The sequence below is a fragment of the Lycorma delicatula genome, chromosome 7 (genome assembly GCF_047948215.1).
Source record: "Lycorma delicatula isolate Av1 chromosome 7, ASM4794821v1, whole genome shotgun sequence".
NCBI classification, from domain to species: domain Eukaryota; kingdom Metazoa; phylum Arthropoda; class Insecta; order Hemiptera; family Fulgoridae; genus Lycorma; species Lycorma delicatula.
The window spans coordinates 113,017,017-113,034,206 of NC_134461.1; the positions used below are offsets into that span (position 1 = coordinate 113,017,017).

The 17,190-nt window shown below is 28.2% G+C and overlaps 1 protein-coding gene across 3 annotated transcripts in view; it reads left to right on the forward strand.

Moving 5' to 3' along the window:
• The window catches only part of LOC142327663 (uncharacterized), a 77,715-nt gene extending 67,981 nt beyond the window's left edge, over nucleotides 1-9,734 (forward strand). For 2 of the 3 annotated variants that reach the window (XM_075370889.1, XM_075370890.1), the window contains exons 3-5: nucleotides 2,652-2,886; nucleotides 5,735-6,028; nucleotides 9,318-9,733. In XM_075370889.1, coding sequence (XP_075227004.1) covers nucleotides 2,652-2,886; nucleotides 5,735-6,028; nucleotides 9,318-9,532 — 744 coding nt within the window. In that variant the 3' untranslated portion in view covers nucleotides 9,533-9,733. Of the gene's footprint in view, nucleotides 1-2,651; nucleotides 2,887-5,734; nucleotides 6,029-9,317 lie in introns of all 3 variants that reach the window. The other variant, XM_075370888.1, reaches the window with a different exon arrangement.
• Nucleotides 9,735-17,190: the final 7,456 nt, after the last annotated feature.

A 17,190-nucleotide genomic window follows, 5' to 3' on the forward strand; every position in this document is an offset into this window, starting at 1 on the left:
AAATTTGGCTCAAATATTTATATACATGAGGCATTCATTGATCATATTAATTTCTTTTCAAAATTAATTGAGAGACTGATGTTACGTTGCAAAAAAAAAATGTTTTTCAGAGGCATTTTAGAGAAAACTTTTATTACAGTAGATTCATTATCTGTAATTCATATATAAATTACCAACAATATTTTTTTTTTCTAAATCAACCCCGAACTCTTAAAATTGAAATATCAATTCTATATATTTCAAAAAATTCTTGGAAGTTTATACTTAAAAATGTAGAGCTATTACTCAAGAAATGTCGATAATTTTTTTTTTTTTTTTTTAATTGTATGTCTCGATCTAAATTGCAGAAAAGTTTTTTGAAGATTTCCTTTTTCTTATTTTAGCCTCTATTGAAGGGGTGTGTTAAATTTAGAAAAAACTTTAATCAGATTTTTTAAGCATTCTATATATATGTATATTTTTTGAAAAACTTTTCTTAAAATTTATTCCCCACGTTTAAAAAATATATTTTTTTTAGCTCTAGTTCTTTTATTATTATTTATTTTTTTTTAATCTTTTCTTCAGCATTAAAGAGCTACAAAAATTAAAGTGACTTTGGCATTTATATTATATTCGAGACCCAAAATGAGAAACAATTTTTTTCATTACTTTCATAAAAGTTATACTTTTTTTAATATTTTTAAATAGTTCTCTTTTAAATTATTTTTTTGTTAGGAATCTTTATAAATAAATTGATCTATGTAGCCAAGAAAGTCTTCAAATACTTTGCCAGTTTTTTATACTGCTATTATTTTAATTTTATAATATGTATAATTAGGAACTAAATTTACATTATTTAAGTAAACTGTTGTCTTCCTGAAAATTTATTAATGCCAATTATAAAAGTATTTATGATGTTACAATTAAATATGTTATGATGTTATTTATTATGTAAATATTTAAATGTTAAGCTGTTTATTAACTCAAATATTTTTCATTACTATTCCAAATAAAATCTGAAAATGTTTATTTTGTATATGTGTGCCAGGTGTGATTTTTATAACTACAATGTAATTTATGTAATTTGATGGATTTTTATTTATTGAGTGGTAATTACTGCAGTAAAGTCCCAATTTTTTGGTTCTTTTTTTTAATATTACATGGGATTCTATGGCATCTAAGCATTCTCTTTTTATTAAATTGATGTGTTATTTTTTGAAGAATTATTACACATTATTTTTTTTTTGTATTGTCATTTATTGTTATTAATAACTGATTGCAGCCTGTTGAAGAAGTATAAAAAAATATTTTTTTTAAATTAATTTATTTTAAAATAAATGGAATTCAGCTGCCACAAGTTTTGGCGATGACTTTTATGCAATTCTTGTTTGGAAAAGTATCTTATTTCCCTGTATTTAAAAAAAAACTTTTTTAAAATTTATTTGTTAAAAATATATTCTCTGAAACATTTTTTACTTGTGACCACCAGCAAACATTCCCTTCCTTCTTGCCTTGAAGAATTTTATACCTAATCAAACATGTGGCCAATAAATCTAATTCCTCAATTTATGAAATTTTGCCATCAATTTTTTTCTTAATCTCCGATTAAACATAAATTTGTTAAGTTTTATTAGTGCTGCAAAGTTTTCATATTTTGCTGTAACGCTACATTTTAAATCTCGTGTTTGAATTACTTATTGGTCTGCCACGTATATTTAACATAATTACATAGAACTTTCAAACTGAAGAAAGTTAATAAAAAATTATTACATTTAACTTTGTGATGAAATATGGATAAACAATTTACTTTTTTACAAAATAATTTTAGAGGATGACTCATTCTCTAAATATATAAATAAATTTGAAGATGAACTTTATCTAACTCTGAGAAAATTTTCAAGAAAGATTGTTTCTTACTATTTTCAGAAATGTAAACAAAGTATATAAGATCATACAAGAAATTAAGTACAAACACACTAATAACAGAAGAATTCAGCAGTATAAAAGTTAAACTCCAATGATAGCATCAAATACTACTACAGGCAGACTTGATACACCTACTCATACATACCATGTAAAATCATTGAACACACAGAATTGATTTTTGAAAATCATTTCTTAGAAAACTGGACTTATGTACAATAATATTAATCAAAACATGAAAATTCTACCTGTAGCTTTTAAGAACTGTTAACTCAACACACTCAAACAATTTTAAATTTTCAAATAGACTAAATTTGTCTAAAACAATACGTTAAATGATAAATTTTACATAGATCAGATGAAACTGTTCCTCTACATGCTGAAGGAATGTAGTAATCACTTGAAGACAGATGCCATTAAAAAGAGTCACCTGCAATACTGTTGAAAGAAGAGCACAACAGCACTAAAAATATATTTTATGAATGTATTATAAAAATGCTTAATTTATTAAAAACGTAATTAAGGACTTTATAATAAAACATTTTCTTTTATTTTTTACCAGTACCTGAAATAAATGTCTTTGTCAAAAAGTAAGCTGTCAAATATAAAAGTATAATTATTTTACATACCAGTATTCTATTTTAATAATAAACACTTTTTTACATTTAGTTTAAAAGATTACTTTGTGCCTTTAACATATGTTACATAGTCAAATTACTTACATTAATTGTAATGTTTTATATTAACAGTTACCTCTGGCAGAGAGTAAACCTAGTGTGCTAAGTGTTCTAGAAGTTGATGATCCTAAACTATGCGTACTTATTCATTTGATGACTCAAATGGAGCCAATTGAACCATTGTTAGAATCACCTTTAGCTATGCCTCATATAAAGCAGAAAACAACTGCCTGTGACTTATTAACAGAAGTTGGATCTGCCAAAACAGCTACGGAGGGAATGTTACTAGCCAATCTTGAAAAAAATGGTAAAAAACTGTTTTACTTGTATAGATTTTTTTTTTTTTTTATATTATGGTAAATTTGAAAACAGAACTGTATAATTTTTATGTAATTAAATAATTTCTTTGATCTTAGACTAAGTTGAAGTAAGACAAATTTTGAACTGTTCAGATTGTTTCGTCTTGCCTCACTTGTTCATAAATATTTTGTATTTATGTTAGCCGTGTTACAAAAAAATATATATACAAATATTCATAGCTTTCTTTAAATCATGTATGAGATGGTAAACTGCATTTTTCATAGCCTGATGGTTCTACAATTTGGAATGTCTTAGTGAGAGAATGGCATCCTTGATATTGAATGCTGAAAAATAAGGATACGTGCCAGTGACTAAAGAAATATTTTATGAAACATTTCCCAAAGATAACCAAATTAAATAATTCTGGATGCAGTATGCTATTGTCATAATAAATGACAATAGCTAATAACCATAGTAGTTGATGACATTCTTAAAAAATGAAATTTCATTATACGAGGACAGTAAATAAAGTAATGAGACTAGTTTTTTTTTTTAGCGGCCAAAGTGGCAACACTAAGTTACTAGGAAACATGTGGTTATATGAACAGCTGTTTTATATTAGGTATCATCTTTAGTCTATTGTACATGAGATTTAAACAATTTTTTTGTGAAACAAGTTTTTCTTGTGCATTACAAAAGTGAGTGATACTAATTATGACCAATGTTGTGCAATCAAGTTTTGTGTTAAACTCAGTGAGAATGCTGCTGAAACTTTTTCAAAATTGAAAAAGGCATATGGAGATGATGTTCTGTCACGAGCCCAAGTTTTTAGATGGTTTAAAGCATTTTCAGATGGCCAGGAATCGGTTGCGGACAATCCACGCTCTGGAAGGTCGTTAATGTCAAAAAGTGACAACAATATTGAGCGACTCGGAGACTTGATATGGTGCAACCGGCGATTAACTGTCAGAATGATTGCAGAACAATTGAATTTGAACCATACCACGGACCACCAAATTTTGACAAACAAATTGAACATGAAAAAATTTTGTTCGAAATTGGTCCCAAAAAACCTCACTGTTGAACAGAAAAACAACAGGGTGGAAGTGTGCTGCAAACTTCTAGGGCAAATTGAAACTGATCCTGATTTTCTATAAAATGTTATTACTAGTGATCACTCTCGGATATTTGAGTATGACCCAGAAACAATACGCCAGGGCAAAGAATAGCACACTTCAAACTCACCACATCCCAAAAAAGCAAAAATGAGCAAATCAAAAATCAAAATCATGCTAATTTGTTTCTTCAATAATAATGGCGTTGTCTGTAAAGAGTTTTTGCCTACAGGACAACTGTAAATCAATATGTTTACTGAGAAATTCTTGGAAGACTCCGGAAAAGATTTGTCCGCGTGAGACCAACCATCAAAGACAACTTGGTGCTGCAACTTGACAATGCACCTTGTCACACTGCACTCTCAATTAATAAGTTTTTGGCAAAGAAAAATATTTCTGTAGTTCCTCAACCACATTATTCACCTGACATGAGTTCCTGCAACCTTTACCTGTTCCCGTCAAAAAACCCTCGAAAGACACCATTTTGGAACAGTAGAAAACATTTTAAAAAATGTAACCGACCATCTGAAGGATACTCCGGTTTCTGAGTTCCAGCACTGCTATGAAGAGTGGGAAACCCATTTGAAGCATTGCGTGGCTTCCCAAGGGAACTATTTTGAAGTTGATGGAGTCCATATATAACTGGATTGTAAATAAAACATTTTTCTGAACCAGTCTCATTACTTTATTTACAGACCTCGTATTACAAAATTAACAAATTTTATTGATTAAACAGTATGATAATATATGATAACAGTTTAAAACTATTGAAAAATAAATGATTTACTTTCAAATTAATGGAAATTTTTCTTCCAAAGACCTTTCTGAGATAATTATCAGTAACTTCATTAGTGTACTTATTCAGTAGTACTGCTATTAAGATGGTAATTTTAAGATGTACCATTCTAAATTAACAACCGTACTATCAAACACTTCATTGAAAAATAAATTTATAGTTGTAAAAGAACTGTGGAAGAAATAGTTTCATTAATTTAATATGTAATCATGAAAAGTTCTAACAAAGATTAATTAATAAAAAAAAGGCTTATTGGGCTAAGAAAATAAATTGATTCATAGTAAATATTTTAATTAAAACTATTCTGTGCATGAGAGGAATATTGTTAAAAATTTAAAAAACAGGTTTTCTGGAAAAATTGTGTTATATTTGATGTGCAATACGTTTACCCATTTTTTTTATTGAGATCCATCTTTGACTCATTGACATCTTTTTGTATTGTATTGTATCATCTTTGACATCATTTTGTATTGTGATTTACTTCTGTAAATCACAATACAAAAATTTTAGCAATTGTTTGCAATTAAAAGTGATTAAAAATTTTAAAAATGCCTTCCTCAGCTGTATAATTTCCTCTTATTTTACATCCTCTATTAGTTACAGTCTACTTTTGCAATTAGTACCACTCTTTGCCATACCTAAATTGAAATTTTTAATTTTTTTCAAAATTTTCAACTAATTTTCACTGCCCAAAGGTCTTACCATCAATAGTAACAGTTTATAAGGCAATAACAACTGAGGAAAAATTGGCTTAACACTAAATAAGACCTGTTACCAAACTAGCTTATACCATGCTGCAAGTCAGTACAACAAAGTCTATTACAGTTTATTTTCAAATAATACAATTTAATCTTTTTTTTATTACTTTGAATGCTACTAGTTAAATACCTAAATTAATATTTTTAATAATAATTACATTTGTTTTCTTCTTTATTTTTTGGTAGCTGAATTTCCATTCATCTCATATTATGTAATAAATAAGAGTCAAACGGATCCAAGAGAATTCTTTCAGATGTGTCGTGCTACTTCTCTTCGTAAATTTGATCCCCGAAGCTTGAAATATACAGCAGCTCATACATTTGACATCTTTAATGAAGTTGCAACAATTGCACGGCCACCTCTGGATACAGTATCTAAGAGACCACATACAAACTCTACTGGTTTTATTATTTCCGTTTATAAAGTTTTTGAAGGAGATGATGGTGAAAAGTTTGAGAAAAACTGGCTTTATTGGACAGGTATGTTTTATAATAGTTACTTTCTTTAATTTCACTTATATTAAACTTTCTTTACGCAGTTCTGTCAATATTTTAAAATTGTTCCTGTAGTGAAAATAGTAAAACAAACACTTCTACTGTCTGAAAAATCTTAATAGTTTAAAATATGCACATAGGAAAATATTTGTGAGAAGTTCATTCTATTCTATTCAGTAGAATTAAGTAGAAAAGACTGTCAACTGTAACTATAAGAAGTAGAATATCTCTCATAGTGAGAAGATGTACAGGGTCCGGCATATAAACCTGATGCTAGATAAAAATTTTTAAAAAATTTATCGAATCTATCGTAAAAGTATATGTAGAAATTTGCAAGATAACTATTATTCACGGTATTAAACATCTCTGAAGCCGAGATCATTCGAGATGGTTTACCTGTTATGGAATTGAGCTCCCATGAGCAAATACACTTATGATGGATTCAAGTGATAAATCGTCAGATTTATATGCTGGACCCTGCACATTATCACATGCACAAACCAACAACTGTTAATGATCTCATATGCAAAGCATATATTTTTTCAATCCAATCACTACAAAAACAAAATTATTTCTTTAGCCACTGCATTTTCAGGCAAATTTTACAACAAAAATAGCCATTTGATAGAAAAATAGTTATAATAAAAAAAGAGAGACTTCAATATTTTTTCAACTTCTTCACCAGGTAGGAGGATTTTAATTCCAACTGCATTCTAATGCAGGAGCAGATTGAGGGTAAAAATGGAGAAGTTACCTATTGCTGACATCTCAAGGGTAAAAATGTGAAGACACAAGAAAAAGCATTTTTGAATTTATTTTGTGTTACTTAATTCATGTATAAATCAAACCTTATAACAAGATATTATTGCACAGTAGAAGAGACTTTTGCTAGCTGCCATCTTATTATGACAACAAAAGACTGAATTTTATAACTGTTGTTTTAATTGTTTTTACAAAATTTGTTAGATTATGAAATGAATAAATCAGTTAACAGTTTGACAAAAACCAACAGCCTAAACATTATTGAAATGTAAGTGGCAAGAATACTGGGAGAGCTCGGAAAAAGGAAAATGGACAAAAAGACTCATACCATATATAGAGCTCTGGATTAGAAGGAGACATGGTAAAATTGGGTAAAATTCTTTTTGACGCAACTGCTCTCGGGGCATGGTGGATTTAATGCCTACTACATAGGTTTAAGAGAAAAGACTCCCCTCTGTGTATATACTGCAAAGAGCTAGATACCTGTGAACACACCTTTTACAGGTACATATGCTGGATACAGATGAAGGAGAGGCGGGACTAGGAGGACTCACTCCAGAAAATATTATCAACTTCATGCTGACAGGAAAAGAAGAATGAGCTGCGGTTGAACAGCTTGCCACCAATATCATGCAGCAAAAGATGGTAGAACTTTGAGGATGGGGTGTAGATTAATGCAAATGTACTATCCAGGATGGAAGACCTATGTTTGAGCATAAATGCCTAGAATAAGACCTCCAAGGCTGAGGTGAAGAAATTGACCAGCGAACTAAAGGATGACGGACAGTCTCCTGCGGATCCATCGCACATCCACACTTGCGTGAATGGACAATGGTGATGATTCATGGAGACTCTCCATGAAGGCACCTGAGCTTGAAGGCACCTCCTGGGACTGTGTTATACTTAATTGCAGGTCCAACCCTGGGAGGATAGTTGGTGAGATAGGAGGTTTAGTTGGTAGGGTGCAGACACACATACGCACTTTAACAACATCTGGCAAAACCTGTTGGTGAACCCGACACTTCACTCGTAACTGGGGTTCCTCCAACTCATTAAAAAAAAAAAAAACCCAGCTTAAACAAGTAATTCTGTACAATTTGGAAGATGATTATCAGTATATTAATGCTACAGTAATTTGTGTTTGACAGGAATCTGACCTAAACACTTCACAGAGAGTATGAAAACCTCTGTATAGAGTGAACACTGTAAATATTTGTGCATATTAAATGTTATATCATACGCATATGTATCTCAGTAACCACAATGGTTTAAGGTAATTTGAAACAAACCCCAAATTTTACCTGAAGATGTCAAATCGTAAATAAATTTGATAAAAAACAGTCTTAAAACTTACTTGTAAATGTTTTCAGTCACCTTTGTGACCATCTCACATGGACCATCCATCATCATCGTCAAAAATCATGGATAAAAGTATAGCAAATATCAAATATTTTATAAACAGAACAATTTATTTATAATAGTACCCACTTTATTAAGGGAAATTGCTCATTATTATGTTGACAAAGTGAGTTTATATTATCAAACTTCTGTATAAATATATTTACCAATCTCTGTTCATGATTTGATCCAATTTTTCTTCTTTTAATAAGAATTATTACTTCATTAACAATGTATAAATGTATTTTATCATTAAAAATTCCAAGACTAAATCTGATATAAGGGTTGAAAGGCTTTACTCAGCCACGTGTATTCAATTTCTACTTGGCAGTTAATTAATTAGTCTTTACTGATATTGGTAAACAGTAAAAGAGTATGCTGCAATATAATAAATATACATTTTATCTAGCATGTCATAAAAATTTTATCATAGAAGTGCTATTTATATAAACTTACTTTTTAGGTAGGTCCACATAAGGTGATAAAGAAATGAGAGTGTAATTTTTTAGTTAACAATTGGCCTGTAGGTTTGAACTTATAAGCATTGTTATATACCTTATTTTAAAAAGTGTCTGATTTTATTCAAGTATAAAATGTATTTGTAAGCTTTATGGCTATTAATAAGTAGAAAAAGCTGTTACCTTTTAATCAATTTTTCAATAGTTCATATTTTTGTATTTTCAATAGGGAATCATGACATATTTGGGTAACAAGATTTAGTTTGTTTTTATCATACTGATGTCTACATCCCAGCTATGTAAAAATATTATTTAAATAAGATTATTTTTAGAAGTAAATTATAACCTGCATAACAATTTTTTTATTTAAAATAAATATTATATATATATATATATATATACCAGACAGTAGCATTGAGGTTGCTAAAATCTAAATTATACACATCCACGCTAAAAATTTAATTAATAAATACACTTACTATTGTAGCATTGACTTGTTCTTGTCAAAAAGAAGATATGTTTTACTTTAGTACATACAGTTTTCAGTGTTGTATAGATAGACAGTAGGAACATAATCTTATTGTACATATTTTGCTTAGTGGTTTTATTAAATTAGGCATTTAATTAGTAATACTGTCATTTTTCCTGTTGTTCAGGTGCTCGAATGATATATCGATACCTACCAAAATCAGCAGGTCTGAGGAGAATAACACTTCACAAATCACAAAGTGGAGGTGATAAATTATATTTGCTGCTGGTGGAATGCTCAAATTTCTTGCAGGATTTGACAGCAGCTGCCGTCCTCATTCCAGCCTTAAGAGCTCGCCTCTGTGGATACACAGGTCTCTATCGTACAACTGCTGTATTCTGATTAACTGAGTCTACTATAAAGTCTCTTATCAGTTAAAAAAAGTGATAAAATCCTTTCAGATTTACTGAAAACTAATAGCCAAATTATTCATAAGTATTAGTTTTTGGTGAATCAATCATTGTTATAGTTTGTTTATTCATTTATTTATGTTTAAAAATATATAAAGCAAGGAGTTCTTTTTAAAAATACCATAAATTAAAATTGATTATTCAACTTTTAGAGACTGAATTCATTCATATAATTGTTAATAATGAACGTAACATTGTGTTTATAAACACATAAGATTACATGAACAATAATGGTGTTCAAATAATATTATTATTTTTAAAACAATACTATTACCATTCAATTTTGTATTATAATCATTTTTAAGTATAATTTTAAAAAAATTATTCTAAATTATTCTTCGATGCATATTACTAAAATGTGTATGTAGATGAAACTGAATTCCTTTATTACAAAAAAGACTTCTGTTATTATTCCAAAAATAAAACTGTACTTTCAGTTATAAGTAAAATTACTAATTTTTCCCATCTAACATTTTGTTGATATAAAGAAATTAGCTGAGAAAGGTAACATGAAACTTTTATTCTAAATAAAATGAAAGTTTGTAAAGTCCCATTTACGATTACTTGTCAATTTAACTCGCTATTAATTTGCAGTTCATGAATTAATATGCTAATCATACATAAATAACTTTTCTTTTTTTTTTGTTTAATAAATATTTATATCTATTTGTCAGGATTGTACTAATCTAAATGAGGCATACCAGTGGAGGTTTAGAAGATGTCTTCATTATATAATTAAGGTCATTTACCTAGCAGAAAATTTACATTAAAATTAAAAGAAGATTAATTAAAAATTAATTTAAAAAAATTAATTAAAATTATTTCTAAAAAAAAAGTTTGCAAATAGGTTGTTAAATCCTAAAAGGTTTGCAGTTAATTTTTTTTATAAAGTAATGATTATTAAAATTAGAATAGTAACTTATATTTTAATTAATAATAAAGCACCGGCCTCTGTGGCATGAGTGGTAGTGTCTTAGCCTTTCACCTGGAGATCCCGGATTCAAATCCCAGTCAGGCATGGCATTTTCACATGCTACTTGTCATTCATCCCATCCTCTGAAGTAATACCTAACGGTGATCTTGGAGGTTGAAAAACAAATTAATAATAAAGCAGAATAATAATAATAATAATAATATATATATATATATATTTATTTATTTAAAAATAAAATATAATTAAAATTTGTTTAGCCACCTCACCAGCAAAAAATATATATGTTCTCAAGATCTTTCGGTTTTTACAAACCATCATCAGGAGATTAAAAATATTATAAGTTAAAAATTAAAATGAATACAGTCATGATTGTTTGAATGTCCACAGTAAATTAATTCTGGTGGAATAAAATAGAATTAAAGGAAACCATGTTATCAAATATGATATCTTAGTTGTTTATTACTATTATCTCTTTATATTTGTATTTAGTACATATTTAAATAATCTATCTGTTTTAATAAATTTTTGTTCATTAATTTAATTTTTATGGTTACTATATAATATATATGTGAAATTTTTCTATGTTATGAGTATTAAAATAATTATAGATCTAAGACCCACCAGGTTGGTCTAGCGGTGAATGCATCTTGCCAAATCAGCTGAAGACAGAAGTCGAGAGTTCCAGTGTTCATCATAGAATAGTCAGTTATTTTTATACGGATTTGAATACTAGATCATGGATACCAGTGTTCTTTGGTAGTTGGGTTTCAATTAACCACACATCTCACAAATGGTTGAACTGAGACTGTACAAGACTACACTTCATTTACACTCACACATATCATCCTCATTCATCCTCTGAAGTAATATCTAAACAGTAATTCCCAGAGACTAAACAGGAAAAGAAAAAGGAAATATCTAAAATCTTTATAAAAGTATTTTGATTGTATGTATGACCATTATCTAAGATATGTTTAGCAGAATTAGTTTTCTAGTTTGTTATTTTTAACACTATTAATGTGTTCTCTTGCGCATATGGAAAATTTATGGTTAGTCATACCGATATACGAGGTGTATGAGAAAAGTAATGAGACTGATTTTTTACTTACCAGAGTTTTTATTTTTTTCAAATAACAATATTATCCCCTTCAAAGTAGTTCCCTTGGGCAACTATACACCGGCGGAGTCATTGTTCCCACTCTTGGTAGCAGCGCTGGAAGGCTTCAACTGGTAGGGTTTTTAACTAGTCGGTCAGTCTTTTGAATGTTCTTCAGAGTTCCAAAATGACATCCTTTAAAGACATGTTTCAGTTTTGGGAAAAGGAAAAGTCACAAGGACTCAAATCAGGTGAATAGGGGGGTTGAGGAACAGTAGGAATGTGTTATGAGGTCAAAAATTCTCTGATGGAAATGGTCGTGTGACACAGGGCATTGTCATGATGAAGCATCCACTTGTCTGCAATGTCTGGTCTCACGCAAATCACTCTTTTCCTGAGCCTTTCAAGGACACCTTTATAAAACACTTAGTTGACAGTTTGTCCTGGAGGAACAAATTCTTTATGCACAATACCCCTATTGTCAAAAAAGCAAATAGCATGGTTTTGATCTTTGATTTGTTCATTCGACATTTTTTTGGTCAAGGAGATGACGAAGTGTGCCACTCTTCGCTTTGCCGCTTTGTTTCAGGATCATACTCAAATATCCAGGATTCATCATCACCTGGATCACACGATTGAAGAATTCTTGGTCATTGTCAATCATCTCAAGAAGATCAACACACACTTTTCTTCGATTGTCCTTCTGTTCCAATGTGAGGTTTTTCAGCACTAATTTTGCACAAACCTTTCGCATGTCCAAATCGTCTGTCAAAATTTGATGTATAGTGAAAGTGTTTAAATTTAACTGTTCACTCATTATTCTTATTGTTAAACGACGGTCTGATCTCAGAAGAATCCTCACAAGTTCAACGTTTTTGTCAGATTTTGAAGTTGAAGGTCTCCCTGTGCAAGGTTGATCTTCAATGTGTTCTCGGACTTCCAAAAATTATTTGTGCCAGCGGAAAACTTGTGCTCTTGATACGCAATGTTCTCCATAGGCCTCTTTCAACTTTTCAAAGGTCACACTCGCGGATTCCCCAAGTTTAACACAAAACTTGATTGCACAAAATTGCTCTAAATTCCAATGCTCCATTTTCATAACACAACAAAAACACAACTTCACTGATGGTGCTGTCAAAAATAATGTGTTGGCTGAATAGGAGAAACTTGTACTGAGCATGTGGAAGGGATGAACAAACCAGTCTAGCACAGATCGGTAGACACAGCGTTGACAGATCGCTCGCAGTGTTACCAATCTCATTACTTTTCTCACACACCTCATATATCATATTACAATCTTTACAATTTAGATTATGCACACCTTGTTTATTGAAGTTAGAATCATTATTATTTAATGTTTTACTATAATTATTAATAATACATTTAATTAATTTATTATTTGTAGTGTAAGCTGGTGTTCTGTTATTTTTTCAATTTTTTGACTATATGGCGTGTATTCATTTTTTATATATATTTTTCAATTTTTTTTGGTAATAATTTTATATTGTTTATAGTATTAATTTTGTTATTTATTCTTTTATATAATTTATTTATTGCATTAGTATTATATCCATTGGTATGGGCAATATTTTTAATTATTTAAATTTCCTTATTTAGAGAAACTATCATATTTTAAATAATATATTGCTCTATATAAGAGTGCATTAAAAACAGCCATCTTTTGGGAACATAGATGAAGTGAATTGTAGTTAATTATTGTTTTGTTTCAAGAAGGTTTACAAAATATTTCTAATTTTATTTTATTATTTATTATATTGTTGTATATTGTATATATATTAAGTTTTATATATTTTAATACAATGAAAATTAAAATAAATAAAGAGATAATTATAGTAAAAGTAAAAGCACAGATTTTAATAATGTAAAACAAGATAAAATAAATAATATAAATCTTACACATAAATTCAGAAATAAATTTAACAACATGACTAATCAATTTCGATGAAGAGAAACTTGATATTATAGTAAATTCATATGAGTATAATATTAAACATGATAAAATAAAATACATAACAAAACAAACTATAATCGACACAGAAGATAATATGTATAAAATTCATGATAATGAAATAAAAAATAACAACTTTAATGAATAATACTAACTATAATATTATAAAATGGAAATCCACAAACAATGATAGAATAAATAATATGAATTCTAAGGAATCAATAATAAAGCACATATAGTTAAAGCAGATAAGACAGGTACACCTGTCATTATATACATAGAACAATATATAGAAAAAACTATGCAATTTACAAAAGATAATAATTTCATAAAAAAACAGATTTATAACTGAAAAAATATCTATAAAAAATGAATACATGCCATATAGTCAAAAAATTGAAAAATTGTACAAAAAAATTAACACCAGCTTACACTACAAATAATAAATTAATTAAATATATTAATAATAATTATAATAAAACATTACATAATAATGATTCTAACTTTAGTAAACAAGGTGTATATAGTCTAAATTGTAAAGATTGTGATATGATATATATCGGTATGACCAACTGCAAATTTTCCATACACGCAAAAGAACTCATTAATAGTATTAAAAATAACAAACCCGAAAATTATAATTCTGCTAAACATATCTTAGATAATGGTCATACATACAATAAAAATACCTTCATAAAAATTTTAGATATTTCCTATAATTAATTATTTTAATACAAGTAACTTAGAAAAATTTCACATATATAGTATATAGTAACCATAAAAATTTAATTAATGAACAAAAATTGTTTAAAAAACATAGATTATTTAAATATGTCCATGATATATGATTATGAATGAACTATGATTATTCAAATACAAATATAAAGAGATAATAATCATAAACAATGAAAACATGGTTTCCTTTAATTCTATTTTATTCCACCAGAATTCACTACATTGTTTTTAGTATTCTGTTTAACATTCAAACAATCATGACTGTGTACTCATTTTAATTTTTGACTTATAATATTTTTAATCTCCTGATGCTGGTTCGAAAAAACCAAAAGATCTTGAGAACATATATATTTTTGCTGGTAAGGTGGTTAAAAATATTTTAATTATTTTTATTTTTAAAATATATCAGCGAAAACCATGTTTAAGAAATATATATATTTATTTATTTACTATAAATAAGTTTATTAATTTAAGACATTTTTCCTCAAAAAATTTGATTTTAGTATATAATAAATGAACTCTGCTAGGGGTCATAATGTTGGATGTCTCTATGTGATTATGTGATCACCTTGTCTTTTACTTGAATTTGGCCCATATCAACTAAAAATTTAAATAGGTTCTATAGTTACCAATTTTCATGTAAATACTAAATTGTACCTGTTTTAATAATTATTGCATTAACAAGTGCTGTGCTAACTATTTATCTTAATAGTTTTAAATTATTATTAAGGATATATATAAAACTTATATACCTTTACTGAATGTTGTTAACGTTTATTGAATGTTACGAGATAAAATATTATCACATTTATAACAAAAGAAGTAAAACATTCCTGATACATGTTATTGATGAAGGCTAACTAAATTATGCAGCTGAAAATTCTATGATATTACTCAAAAAAATTTTATATATTTTAAGTATAATATCATCTATCTGAAAATTAGTCTGTTTCTTTTTTAGCATGATATTAATATAATTCACTTTCAATAATTAAAATAAATAGATTTTATAATTATTATTAATTAGTTTTGACTATGATTATAATAAGCTTTAAAAATAATAAATTATCAGGAGTAAAGTCTCAGTAATCCAATTGGTAAAAATTTATCAGTGTAAGTAGAATTAATAAAATTTAGTAATTATTTAAGTACTGCAAAAGGTATGCTTTCTTGAAACTGATGTTGAAAGTAAAAATTGCAAATAATATATAGTAACACCATATTTCCTTAAGTCAATATATTTCTGGTAAATCAAAAGTAGTCCAGTAAATTTAGATGCCACATTTTATCTTTTTCCTTAAAAAACTTAAAAATTATACTTCCTTTGAAAAGAAAAACACAAGTTTTTTTCTTTTTACAAACACTCAGAAAATAGTTTATATAACTTATAATATTAGCATTTTAATCTCTAATACTGTCGTATGTTTTTATGTTTACAATGTAAATATGTTTTATAATTATGTGCTTATATTAATTTTTTAAATAAAAATATGTTGAATTTCAAACAATAGAACTTTTTTATTAACAATAACTTTTTGTACTGTGGCCAAACCATTTTTTAACAAACAAATATAAAAGTGCTAAGCAGCATGTCATGTTGCTCAGACAAGTCAAATCATGTTTATTATGAATCAGTGTTTTTATCACACATGTAGCTAGCAGGGGGCTAAGGGGGCTATAGCCCCGTTAATTATTAAACTTTATCGTTTAAGGGTTAAATTTAGTAAGTTGAGTCCAAAAAATCTATTTTTAACATTTTACATTTTCATGATGTATAATATCTCAAAAGTATTTTCACAAAATTTAAGGTAAGTCGGTACATAATAATCTCCTTAGTCATTTATCCCCTTCTATATACTTTAACCCACCGTTACTCGACCCAGCAAAAATAACGCCATTACTCGACGTGTGAGTACCACGCTCACTCTAATGCAATACTAGTAAAAATAATTGATTACTGGGGATCCTGCAAGTCAGAAATGCAACACTTGCTTATCGCATTCCAAACACATGCATAGACAGCTAGACAGCGTTCCAAGAATCTTCAAAAGGTTTCAAGGTCTTTTGCCATGTTCAGGTAGTCCTGGAAAAGTGAATGTTCTGAATCTGTCCTCCAAGCGGAGTATCTTATTTGGTGTGAGGAGATAAAGTCATTAAACTTAAAATGCAATCTAGAAGTGATTGAAGTATTGGATTGCTGCAATAAAGAATAATTACCGAATATCCATAATCTCTTGCAAGTTTTAAGCAACTCTTGTGGCAACAACATTTACTAATGAACAATGAAGAGAGTCAAAGCGATTGCATATAACAAGTAGGGGGACGGAAGATTAAGTTCGTTAGTTTTTTGTCACTGCATATAAATATTACTGTTAATCCTGATGAAGTTTTAGCTATTATGGCGAGAAAGAAAAATTGACGACTAGCTTTTTAATAATTCATAACTTTTGTTGGATTGTAAATGTGTGTGTGTGTGAAGTATAAATGTGGATCATGAAAAAAATTATACACTAACATTATGATTCTTATTTACGTAGTAAATGATATATTAAATCTAAGATATGTTTTATATTTTTCAAATGCAATAAAGTATAAAGAACCATTTCAGTAAAAAATTATTTTCATTATTATTTTATCATCACTCCCTTAGCCCCAAAAAAATCCTAGCTGTGTGCCTGTTTTATATAATAAATAAAATTCCTACTCTTGATTTTTGTTACCTTGGATTACTGACTCAAAAATTGATTTACTTTACAATTTTTTTTATATTGTATTTATTTTGTGCCTATAATAATATTATTGGAAAAATTATTAAAAAATATTTTTTAAATCGTGTTTTTCTTATATATTGTGATA